The sequence below is a fragment of the Rhinichthys klamathensis genome, unplaced genomic scaffold (genome assembly GCF_029890125.1).
Source record: "Rhinichthys klamathensis goyatoka isolate OS25496 unplaced genomic scaffold, OSU_Roscu_1.1 h1tg000442l_1, whole genome shotgun sequence".
Lineage (NCBI taxonomy): Eukaryota > Metazoa > Chordata > Actinopteri > Cypriniformes > Leuciscidae > Rhinichthys > Rhinichthys klamathensis.
This window is the reverse complement of record NW_026606938.1, coordinates 362928-375983: the sequence shown is the minus strand read 5'-3', so window position 1 is coordinate 375983 and position 13056 is coordinate 362928. Positions and strand designations below refer to the sequence as shown.

The 13056-nt window shown below is 38.6% G+C and overlaps 1 protein-coding gene across 1 annotated transcript in view; it reads left to right on the top strand.

Moving 5' to 3' along the window:
- The window catches only part of fat1b (FAT atypical cadherin 1b), a 47312-nt gene extending 36021 nt beyond the window's left edge, over positions 1–11291 (top strand). The window contains exons 21-27 of the mRNA XM_056236276.1: positions 4739–4890; positions 4969–5431; positions 6348–6501; positions 6602–6712; positions 6795–7393; positions 7647–7754; positions 10208–11291. Coding sequence (XP_056092251.1) covers positions 4739–4890; positions 4969–5431; positions 6348–6501; positions 6602–6712; positions 6795–7393; positions 7647–7754; positions 10208–10392 — 1772 coding nt within the window. The 3' untranslated portion in view covers positions 10393–11291. The remainder of the gene's footprint in view (positions 1–4738; positions 4891–4968; positions 5432–6347; positions 6502–6601; positions 6713–6794; positions 7394–7646; positions 7755–10207) is intronic.
- Positions 11292–13056: the final 1765 nt, after the last annotated feature.

Below are 13056 nucleotides of genomic sequence, written 5' to 3'. Positions count from 1 at the left end.
GTAACCCTTAAAACTCATCTTTGATCACCAAAATGACTTTTAAAAAGATTTTCCTTGAAAAAAAAATTATTCTTGACTTAAAATAGTTGAACGGCAACACCCTTGCCTCATTTAGTATACGCGGTTGTATGAATATGCAAATTATCCCCGCCTCCACTCACTCACACCAGCTCAGAGATCCACTCGTTGACGATCACACGTTGACCTGATTGGTAGTTTGTGACCTCAGAAACACCAACGATTTCAAAGTTTCAAACTTTCTGAGATCAGCAATGGTGTTGACATGAATTTGTACATGGTTTGTCTTAAAACATTAAAAACACCACATAGACATATAAACAACATTAATAGCTTGATTTTCACCACAGGGGGACTTTAATTCAAACCAAATTCGACTCGGCCAGCGTGGTGCTACTAGCAGTAGGCTTATTCCAGCCGGTGAGGGAAGCATCTGTCGAGATAGCAACTCGATGGCAAAGAGACTCTGGGTCCAAACACCGGACCCTGCGTTAAGAACCAGTGTTTCCTCCATATAACCAAGGTGCGGAGGCACCGCTGCGTGATCTTGATCATACGGAGTGGGTTCCTTCTTCTAAGACAGATCCTTTCTCCTTGATTTCAGCAAGATTCAACTCAGTAGCTAGAAGGGCTGCCATAGACCGCCCAATTGCTCTAGCAGTCTCACTCTTATCCAGATCCCCCAGCAGATCGGCTTGATAAGCCTGGAGCACTGTCATCGTGTGAAGACAGGCTCCAGATTGACCTGCTGCCGTATATGCCTTGCCCACTAAGTTAGATGTTGTCTTAAGTGGCCTTCAGAGACGATGCTGGACCAGGTGACAGATAGCTCGTGAGCATCTGTTCAGCCCGGGGCATCGACTCATATCCATATTCCTTTAAACCCTTTATTCCAGAATATAAATGAACTTGGGGGCTAAATAAACGTGACGAATATGGCTTATTCCACGATCTGGACAGCTCACTGTGCAGATCGGGGAAAAAGGAAAGGCCCCGTGGTGGAGGTGAAACACTGGATGTAAGGAACCGCTCGTCCAATTTGCTTTTGGGACGAGCGCCCCTTTTCTCGGCTGGCCAATCAATATGTAATTTATCAACCGCACGAGTGATCACCTCCACCAGCTCCTCATATGCGGGGGAAAGAGGTGGCGAAACTCCTTCCCCCATGTGTGTGCTTTCTCTTCCAATGCTTAGTACATCTACCTCCTCGGAGGAAGAGCACTCAACCATTGGTGGGCTCTCTCCCCGGGCGGAAGAAGCCGCAGAGCGGGCTTCCGACACCGGAGGGAGAGCACTGGATCTTCCAGGTAAGGAAGGAGAAAAGGTCCTCGGACCCGTCTCCAACCCCTCTGAAAGATCCTTTTGCGATCCCCAGGAATGCATTCTCCGCGTTGCCTCGGAAACAGCGGGTCCTGCACCCCGAGGATCGCGAGCCTGGCCACTTTCCTCAAAAAGTGACAGGCAGGAGTGGAGCATACGAAGCGGAAGCATCTCGCAATGCTGGCATTCAGCCCCCTCGAAGGCTGAAACCACATGCTCCACTCCCAAACAAATTACACAAAGCTTGTGTGTATCCCCACCCATTAAATAACGTGGGCAATGAGAAGCACAGAGCTTGTAAACTTGTTTCGCCATCTTTCCCAATATATATATATATATATATATATATTTATATATACAGACAACAGTAAATATAACAGACAGAAAGACACAGATCGCTTGCTGAGGCAACAGAAGCTAATGCCGGTTTGCACCGGATGCGCTTTTATCTCTTCCTGGTCATGACGTCACCTGCCCGTGATGCTCATTCTTTCCATTGGACTAGTGGACATAGATGCTTCAGACGCATTCACGCTGGAGGCGTTCCCAAAGCGTCATCGACGCATCGCGAGTTCCCTCGAAAGGGAACTGTAGTTGCAATGCAGCCAAAGGCAAAACTCAGTAACTGTAAATTTAAAACTGTCCCGTGAGCGACCTGTTATATGGAAGTAAAATAATGTCAAATGTTTTTAAAATAAAAAGCCTGTTTAATTGCACTACTTGAAAAAAATAGGCATTGCATTAACCATGCTTGCATTTTAATGCCTTGTATTTTTAGGGCTTGCATTTTTATGGGCTGAAATTTAGCATGGTTGAATATTTAAGCTGTGAATATTTCAATTAAAAACATTTCAAACACATTTTCATTATTAAAAATTCAATAATCCATATTCACCATTCATATTTCATTTCCAAAATATTCAAACTGTTTAAAAATACAACCAATAATATTCAACAGGCAATTTTCGGTCCATTTTATTTCGCTTTGCAAATTCGCTTCCACAAATTCAGTGGTTCAAATTCGAAAGTAAATTCAACATTGACGTCCAGGAACTGCAGGAAAAGCAGAAGATTGCCGAGCATAATCTCCATCTGCTGTTAGTCGTCCTCACCAGCAGGGGGTGCAAAAGCGCTTGTTGTTGACGAAGACATTCATTCATAAAATGGAAATGATTATCTGTGACAGTATATGCGGAAAAGATGATAAACACACAAAAGCTGTGTTTATTTCATTCAATAACTTCATTGTTACTTTCCCTGTGTATTCTACATGTCATCAGCTTTCTCTACCATGAACAGGATTATAATCGGTTTCCCAATACCTCATACTCAAGGATTCCCTTTCCGTTGGGACAAAACGCTTAACACATACAGTGATATGAAAGACCAATCTTGCACCTTATTGGGGATGTAGGCTGTAGGCTACTACATAGGCTACAGGCAAGAAGATGGACCCAGATAATAAACTTTACGCGCAAAGTTTCATGCTGAGCGTTTCGTGATCACTGGCATAAAATCAACACTTGATCAATTAATACTAACACTTTCTATTCTCTCTCTCTCTCTCTCTCTCTCTCTCTCTCTCTCTCTCTCTCTCTCTCTCTCTCTCTCTCTCTCTCTCTCTCTCTCTCTCTCTCTCTCTCTCTCTCTATATATATATATATATATATATATATATATATATATATATATATATAAAGTCCTAAAATGCCTACGTGTATTGCATTAGCTTAAACTGGGATCATAGCACTTGCATATTGTTGTCCTCCTATTGTTAGTTTAACTGTAATCGCTTTGGATAAAAGCGTCTGCTAAATGACTAAATGTAAAATTGGCTTGACATTGGACATTCGCACATTTAGGGACCGTCTCTAAAGTTGCATACAACATTGGCAAGTACGTTTCTAACTTCAATCGCAAACTTACATTTATTTGAATAAATATCAAAATCCAAAGGGTGCGCATTATGCCTGACACTACATGAACACTTACAGTTGGTTTTATGACTGTAAGTCGTTCTATTCAAATGCTATTGAAGTTAGAAACGTGTATACCAAAGTCGTATACACTTTAGAGACGGTCCCTAAATGTGCGAATGTCCAACATCAAGCCAACTTAATGCCAGTCTATCACTGGGAAACGCTTAGCTGTGCGCGTTATTCTGAGTCCTTCTGCTTGCCTGTGAGTTTGGACTTTTACATCACTAGTCCATTAAGCTACGTTAAGCGTATATGTCCAGCAGGGGAAACCTGAAGTATTGAGGGAAACCCTAATAGCCTGCATGCTGCACATCGCCACAATATAAAGTTAAGGCAACTAAACAACCAAGAGAAATATATGTCAACCTCAAAAATGTAACATTGGATCTGTATATCCGCATCGGGGAATAAAATTATGATCTCGTTCACGGTAGAGAAATATGCATGTAGGCTACACAGGAAAAGTAACCGTGAAGGCACCGAATTTAACAAAAACAGCCGTCATAATAATCACAAATAAACTTACATTGCTGTAAATGAGTTTTATGAATGAATGACTTGCTCTAATTTTGCTGGTCTACGTCAACAACAAGCGCTTTTGCACCCCCTACTGGTGAGATCGACTAACAGCAGATGGAGATTATGCTCGGCAATCTTCTGCTTTTCCTGCAGTTCCTGGACGTCAATGTTGAATTTACTGTCGAATTTGAACCACTGAATTTGTGGAAGCGAATTTGCAAAGCGAAATAAAATGGACCGAAAATTGCCTGTTGAATATTATTGGTTGTATTTTTAAACAGTTTGAATATTTTGGAAATGAAATATGAATGGTGAATATGGATTATGGAATTTTTAATAATGAAAATGTGTTTGAAATGTTTTTAATTGAAATATTCACAGCTTAAATATTCAACCATGTTGAATTTCAGCCCATAAAAATGCAAGCCCTAAAAATACAAGGCATTAAAATGCCATCATGGTTAATGCAATGCCTATTTTTTTTCAAGTAGTGCAATTCAACAGGCTTTTTATTTCAAAAACATTTGGCATTATTTTACTTCCATACTGTTAGCACAACTATGCTATGATTCAAAGAAATCCAAGTATGAAAACTGATCATCAAAATTAAGTCAAGAAATCTAAGGCCATTTTCTCAGTTCTAGTGTTGCTGTAGTTTCTGGGCTTTCCCTTTGTGGGGCAGAATGAGATTGTGAAACATTTTAGTATGTGTATTCTGTGCATGACATTTTCTACAATTTTCCATGGCTTAAAATGATTTAGTTAGACATTTATTTTTCCAGCCAGTTTTAAAGGTTTGTAAAATAGACACTAGCAACCATGATCCAAACTTAAATGTCATCTGTATTTATTTTAATTAATGTACTACTAACTTTATTTCCTGTTTTTCTCTATGTTATAAGGAGGATCTTCAATGGCATTTAGTCAGAGCAGCTATATTAAATATCGCCTGAGAGAAAGCACTAGAGAAGTGAAGCTCACGCTCAAGTTAAAAACTCTCTCAAGAGAAGGAACAGTAATGCTTGCCAAAGGAACAGGCCACAGCATTCTAGAGGTATAAAAGAATATTAAATCACTGTGTATTTCATTTTCTTTAATTTTCTTAATAATACTGACTGTATGTATTCCTCAGATAGTTGGAGGCAGACTGCAGTTCCAGTTTGACTGCGGTTGGGGTCTTGCCACAGTTTCTGTGCACAGTGTCCTGGTGAATGATGGACAGTGGCACATGGCAGAACTTGAAGTGAAGGGTAACTATGCCAGACTGGTTCTGGATCAGCTCCATTCTGCGTCAGGCATCGCGCCCGGTCCCCTCCACTGCCTAAACCTGGGGGACCAGGTGGTCCTGGGTGGACACGCTCAACGTCTCATTTCCAGACTCAGGCGCAATCTGCCTGTATCAAACAGCCTACAGGCCTGCATGGACTCCGTGCTGTTTAATGGACAGAGACTGTCCTTGGACTCAAATGATTCATTAGGGGTTGCCATTGAGGACATGGTAGGAGTGTCTCCTGGCTGTGTCTTCTTCCCATCTCCAGACTGCTCTAGTAATCCCTGCTTGAATGGAGGGAGCTGCTTGATGAGGCAGAGTGGAGGTAAACTGAACCACCACATACTGTAGATGAATGAAAATAACATACTAACCGTATCTGTATTAAAATAAAAGTTAATTATTCTTTTCATATTCATTTTTCAGATAAATATTAATTGTAATAGTAATAGAAGAATTAGAATATAATTTCTATTTTTTGTAATCATTTTATAGTGACTTTACAGAAGTTACCTAGTTACCGAACACCATCATCAGAATCAGATTTAGGCTATATCAACATGCCCTTTATGTTTACTACATAAAGTTTCACAGACAGGTTTCACATACAGGGCTTAGATTAAGCCAGGATTAGCCCTTAGTTCAACCCAAATAATTATGACTTTACTTCTTGAAGGAGTTTATGTCCCCTAATGTGACTTTATATTCCATTTTCACAATGTGACTTTTAAAAAAAAAAAGTCTCATTGTGAGATATTAAGTCACATTGGGAGTGTTTGGGGTTAGTAAGACTTGAATTAATACTTTTATTCAGCAAGGATGCATTACATATTTCAAATCCATTCATTTAAATTCTAATAATATTTCACAATATTTCTGTTTTACTGTTCTTGTTTTCTTACCAAATAAATACAGACTTGATGACCATAAGAGACTTTTTTCAAAAAACATTAAAAAATATTACTGACCCCAAACTTTTGAATGTTAGTGTAGTTGCAATTTTGAGAAATAAAGTCACAATGGTGACTTTATATTTTACTGTGTAACTAGGTTTCCTATTTTTAACTTTATCCCAGAATTACATTTTAATTTTTAATCGGATGATAGGTTAGATATAAATTGGAATAACAGAAACATTTTTGCTTGTGGTTTCTAACTCCACTGTAGATGATACATCGTTATCTGACCTCCATATTATATCTATCAGTTGGTCTATTGCTGAGTCATTGATATTCTCCCAGGTTATGCCTGTAAATGCAGTACTTCATTCTCTGGGACTCACTGTGAGGTCAAGATCAGTCCTTGTGACTCCAACCCCTGCCTGTATGGAGGAACCTGCATCCAGAATAACCTGGACTACTCCTGTAAATGCAGGGGCCAATACTCAGGACAAAGGTACTGCACTTTCAATGTACTGTACAAGTGAAATTTTGACTATAAAATCTTCTAATGGGACATAATTACTGTATGCCCAAAACTCTCTGTATGACCACAGGTGTCAAATAGGTCCTTACTGCAAGGAGAATCCATGCCAAAATGGTGGAAAGTGTATAGACAGTCTTGATGGACCCATATGTCAGTGTGAGTCAGGATTCGAAGGAGAAAGGTCTGTTGTTATTATCGACCTCTTAACAAATCTTAGTACTTTCCCTTTCAAGTATGTTTGACAGAGCATTTTTGTTTTTTAGGTGCATGATTGATATCGACGAGTGTGTGGACAGGCCTTGCTTCAATGACGGCGGTTGTGTCAACACACATGGATCTTTTAACTGTTCTTGCTTGGTGGGATTCAGTGGGAGACTGTGTGAGATGAACACTGAAGTGAGAAACCAACTTATATCTTCATCCTGGAACTCTTGGATTGGAGAACTGGTCGCAATGCTGGCATTCCTGACAGCCATCTTTGTTTTGATGTTGCTCTTCTTAATAGTGTGGAAAGGAACCTCCAAACCTGGCAAGAGAGATAAAGACCTTGATAAGTACAAATATGTTGATTCTTACATTCAGAGGTCCAGTGTATATAACCAAGCCCGAAAAGAATCCTGCCCGGACACCCCGCCGCAGGTCCCGGTGCGACCCATCTCATACGCACCCAGCATTCCTGGAGAATGTCGAAACAACCGAGGCTCCGTGCCTGAGTTCAGCAGCTTTACGCCAGATCCACTCTTTGGTCTTAGGAAGACTGTGGCTGTGTGCAGTGTTGCCCCTAACCTACCACATTGCAAAGCATCCCATTCACACTCGGAAAAGGATTCCATACAAGCAGATTGGGATGAGGAGTATGATGGTAAGTGCAGTCTAAAGCTTCAGTTGGAGGCCTCAAGTTCGAGAAGCCGTTTAATTCAAATTTACGTCATATGGGAAAAAAAGTCTATCGCAACTTCAATTTATGCTCTTAGTAAGAAAGCAAGTACTATTTTGCTGGTTGTGTAATCTCCACATGTGGCCGCCATGTAGATTGTCAGCTTTTATTTTTTATTTAAGACTTATTTAATTGCTCTTTACTTTTCTGTTCCTTCTTTGTATATTCATTCTTCCAGAAAAAGTCCAAGACTTGACTTCCTGTTTAGAAATTGAGGACGACAGTGTTTCCTTTTCTCGTGATAGAGGGCTGCTCTGCTCCCTCCAATCAGACATCATGGATGACAGTAAGTTGCACAAACCAAAAATTTAAAGTTTGAAATTATATAATTTAGTCAAAGACTTTTCCACAAATGCACAAATCTGACAAACGTAGGTATTTTTCTGTAGAGCATCATTTTTTTATTTTGTGCACTGGTGTATTCACTTATGCATCTGTGTGTCCGTGTCTATAACGAATTCAGCCCCAATATGGGTTAAATCTGAGCAGAGATTCTGACCAGACTGCAGTGTAAGTGTTATGCATGTGATTAATTAGAACTAGGGTATTAGTCACTAATTCATGTTTTCTTTTAGACTAGAATGTGTTTAGCCGTATGGTGCTATTGTTCAAAAGTTTGGGGTCGGTGGGGTTTTGTTTTATTTTGAAATAAATTAATCAATTTATTCATGAAGAATGCATTATATTGATCAAAATTGACAGTAAAGACATTTATAATTTACATAAGGTTTCAATTTCAAATAAATTGTTCTTTTGATCTTTCTATCATCTATCATCAAATAAAAAAAAAAACACTGAAGACATGGAGTCATGGCTGCTGAAAATTGCATCACAGAAATTAAATTGTAAAATATATTACAACATAAAAGGGTTATATTAAATTGTAATAATATTTCACAATATTAATTTTTTTTCTGTTTTTCTGATCACATAAATGCAGTCTCTATGATCATAAACTACTTCTTTCAAAAACATTAACAAATCTTACTGACCCACAAAGTTTGGACTAAAAGTGTAATATTCTTTTGGTGATATACTATTCTTACTATTCTTGTAATCATTTTATAGTGACTTTACAGAAGACCTAGTTACCGAACGCCATCAGAATCAGATTTAATACATATGGGCCTGGTTTCACAGACAGGGCTTAGATTAAGACAGGACTTAGTTTAATTAGGACATTAGTAGTTTATTTTTAAACATGCCTTAGAAAAAAAACATGATGTACATCTTAAGTCAAAACAGTGGCACTGACATTTTAAGATATGTCAGTGCAAGTTTCTTTCATTTAAAACAGCTCAAACATGCATTTTAGTCTGGGACTAGGCTTAAACCTTGTCTGTGAAACCAGGGGATGGTCTTTTGTAAAGTTTTATGTAATTAAAATAAGATTTAATAACTGATGTTTTATTCTTTACTTTTACAAGCTTTCAAAGTGAAACACCCTGTCAAAACATAGATTGACATGGTGAGAAAAAGGTATTCAGTTACTGTACATATCACATCATGTCAGTGGTTTCATATGTATCATCATTCTGTATGTTTCTCTAACTCACTTCAGCTGATTGTTTACTCGTTAAGCACTGACCAACTTTATTGGACATTTTAAGAGATTCATTTAGCCATTTGAAATGTATAATTAAAACTCTTAAAATTTGAAAATGTAATTTTTTCTTGTGAGCTTTGGTAGAGCTTTTGGAGAATGGCAGTGGTTATTTCTGTTTTGTTGTTGTTTATCAGACTCTTTATGCATGCTCCATTGCTTTAGCAAGCTTGGTTACACTGAACAACTGTGTGAATTTGATCGGTTCTTGTGAATTGCCTATAACAAGTTTTGCTCTATGCACTGGCATCGATCTCAGGGGCACTTTGATGTTTAATCTTCTCTAACTCGGAGGAGTTATAACAATCTCTTTCAAACCAGTGTGCTCAGATCTTTCTCACTTTCTAAGATTAATGAGCCTCAAAACTATCAAAACATGCCATAGTCTGAAGATACATGTGAGATTTACTGAAATGTGTCTGTTGTGGAGCTGCTTGCAGCTGTGAGAATGTGAATGATGTGACAATATACACTGCTGTTCAAAAGTTTGGGGTCAGAAAGAATTTTTGTTTGTTTGTTTTAAAAATTAATACTTTTATTCAGCAAGGATTAAATAATTGTATTCCTTCATTTGATCAAACTTGACAGTTAAGACATTTAAAATGTTACAAAAGGTTTCTATTTCAAATAAATGCTGCTCCTTTGAACTTTCTATTCATCATAGAATCCACAAAAAAAAAAAAAAAATATATATATATATATATATATATCACGGTTTCCACAAAAAATATTGAGTACAACTGTTTTCAACATTGATGATAACAAGAAATGTTTCTTGAGCACCAAATCAGATTTCTGGAGGTTTATTTGACACTAAAGACTGAGTAATGGCTTCTGAAAATTCACGTTTGCTATTCCATTTTAACATATATTGAAATAGAAAACAGTGAATTTAGATTATAATAATAATTACTGTTTTACTGGTTATCTTATCAAATAAATACAGCCTTGGTGAGCAGAAGAGACTTCTTTCAAAACCATTAAAAAATTCAACCAGTCCCAAACTTTTAAATGGTAGTAGTGTATAAACATTTACAATATAGTGACTCTGTTTATCAGTACCTACATTATATATTTTGAGCTTAACACATTTTCCATCTCTGATAAATGTGTAAAACTGTCTGGTTTTCTAACAGGCTATTACTGGGATACCTCAGATTGGCTGCAGAATATCTACTCTCCTGGGGTCCAAGGTTTTCTCCAGTATGAATTTGTACAGAGGTCCTCCTCTATGCACATCGCTCCAGATGTTCTTGACATGCACTACCTTACTCCTGGCGGTGACAGAGAACTTCCTGCCAATTCCAGCTCTCCCTCTTAATACTGACATGTCCGCAGTTCCAGAGTACGACCAGCATACCAGGCCAGAGGTCCACCACGTTATCCACTCAACAGCAAGGTCAAACTCCATGTTGCCTAGTCAACATCACAGCCATGGCTACCCACGGCCCATTGAAACAACCTTTGAGATTCCTCAGGGCCAACATATAGGACCTGCTGAGATTACTGATTTCTCAAAAAATCATTTGTAAGCCACACACTTCTAAACTCACTTACTCAAACTTGCCAGCCAGTGGTTAAAAATTCAATTCTACGGTCAGTGACCGTGAAAATCTTAGTGAAGCTGCGGTTGGTAACACCTGAGGTGTGACATGTGGTGGGTTGATGTGCTCTGATTTGAAACCACATTTAGTCTCTCATGCAGAATCATGTCTTTATTCATAAAGTCAAATCTTGTATGGTAGGATATGTCACTGTTACACGCATTCCTAGATTTACTTTAAAGGTGCACTCTGTCATTTTTTTTCTTTAATAATTTACAGTGGCAACATGACAGTGGTCTTGGACTTTATACTCTCACCTAGTGGTATAAATGAAGCATCACACTAAAGTATTGTTTTTTTTAGTTATCGATGCCATAATAGTCAAATGTGCTATTCACAGTCAGCCATGATTTATTCTGCAAGTGAAAATGTCCAAATTAGGGAGTTAAGATAAACGGAGGAGTACTTGGCCTCCGATGATTGACCTTCATTTTATGTGTATGTGATTTTAAACATATATTTTTATAGCACAATGGATTCCTTTTGTGCATTTTTTATGAGGAAAGAAAAACAGAGTGCACCTTGAAATTATTGTGAATAACTGTCATTTCTGTGCCACTAGCTTCACCAAACAGAATTACAGAACTACACTGCCACCTTCTGCCATTGGTTTGGACAGACATAGAACACTCACCTAAAGGATTATTAGGAACACCTGTTCAATTTCTCATTAATGCAATTATCTAATCAACCAATCACATGGCAGTTGCTTCAATGCATTTAGGGGTGTGGTCCTGGTCAAGACAATCTCCTGAACTCTAAACTGAATGTCAGAATGGGAAAGAAAGGTGATTTAAGGAATTTTGAGCGTGGCATGGTTGTTGGTGCCAGACGGGCCGGTCTGAGTATTTCACAATCTGCTCTGTTACTGGGATTTTCACACACAACCATTTCTAGGGTTTACAAAGAATGGTGTGAAAAGGGAAAAACATCCAGTATGCGGCAGTCCTGTGGGCGAAAATGCCTTGTTGATGCCAGAGGTCAGAGGAGAATGGGCCGACTGATTCAAGCTGATAGAAGAGCAACTTTGACTGAAATAACCACTCGTTACAACCGAGGTATGCAGCAAAGCATTTGTGAAGCCACAACACGCACAACCTTGAGGTGGATGGGCTACAACAGCAGAAGACCCCACCGGGTACCACTCATCTCCAGTAAAAATAGGAAAAAAGAGGCTACAATTTGCAAGAGCTCACCAAAATTGGACAGTTGAAGACTGGAAAAATGTTGCCTGGTCTGATGAGTCTCGATTTCTGTTGAGACATTCAGATGGTAGCGTCAGAATTTGACGTAAACAGAATGAGAACATGGATCCATCATGCCTTGTTACCACTGTGCAGGCTGGTGGTGGTGGTGTAATGGTGTGGGGGATGTTTTCTCGGCACACTTTAGGCCCCTTAGTGCCAATTGGGCATCGTTTAAATGCCACGGCCTACCTGAGCATTGTTTCTGACCATGTCCATCCCTTTATGGCCACCATGTACCCATCCTCTGATGGCTACTTCCAGCAGGATAATGCACCATGTCACAAAGCTCAAATCATTTCAAATTGGTTTCTTGAACATGACAATGAGTTCACTGTACTAAAATGGCCCCCATAGTCACCAGATCTCAACCCAATAGAGCATCTTTGGGATGTGGTGGAACGGGAGCTTCGTGCCCTGGATGTGCATCCCACAAATCTCCATCAACTGCAAGATGCTATCCTATCAATATGGGCCAACATTTCTAAAGAATGCTTTCAGCACCTTGTTGAATCAATGCCACGTAGAATTAATGCAGTTCTGAAGGCGAAAGGGGGTCAAACACAGTATTAGTATGGTGTTCCTAATAATCCTTTAGGTGAGTGTAGAGTAGTCCAACCCCAAACACATGTCATTGGTTTAGCCATTGTTTGCAGTATATTGTAGTATTTAAAAATTTCACACTTCAGCTTTAATTTAAACACCCCCCCCCCCCCCCCCCCTTGTGAAATTTGCTATGATATAAGTTAGGTTTGGGTAATCAGAGGCAAATTTTAAAATAAATTTAAAGTTTTAAATTTGTATTCCCTGATCCCTGAAGTATTTAATTATTGAGGTTTGTCAATGCCCAGTGCCCAGGAAGAGGCATTATTGAAGTATGTCAACTTAAAATTTTAGAAACATAAAAAAGAAAATGTATTTGTCTTCTCTGATGTTTTTTTTACACAATAATACGGTCTGTAAAATGTATATTATGCTCTCCTTGTGGACTCTTTGAAATGTTGATGTTCTGTATGTACAAAAATTTAAATATTTTTTAAGACGTATACATTGTTCTGTCTCATTTATTCATAGTGTTTTGGTGGTTGTTTTAAGACTGTAAAGAACATAAAGGTCTCTGTTAACAAGTAACTTGCA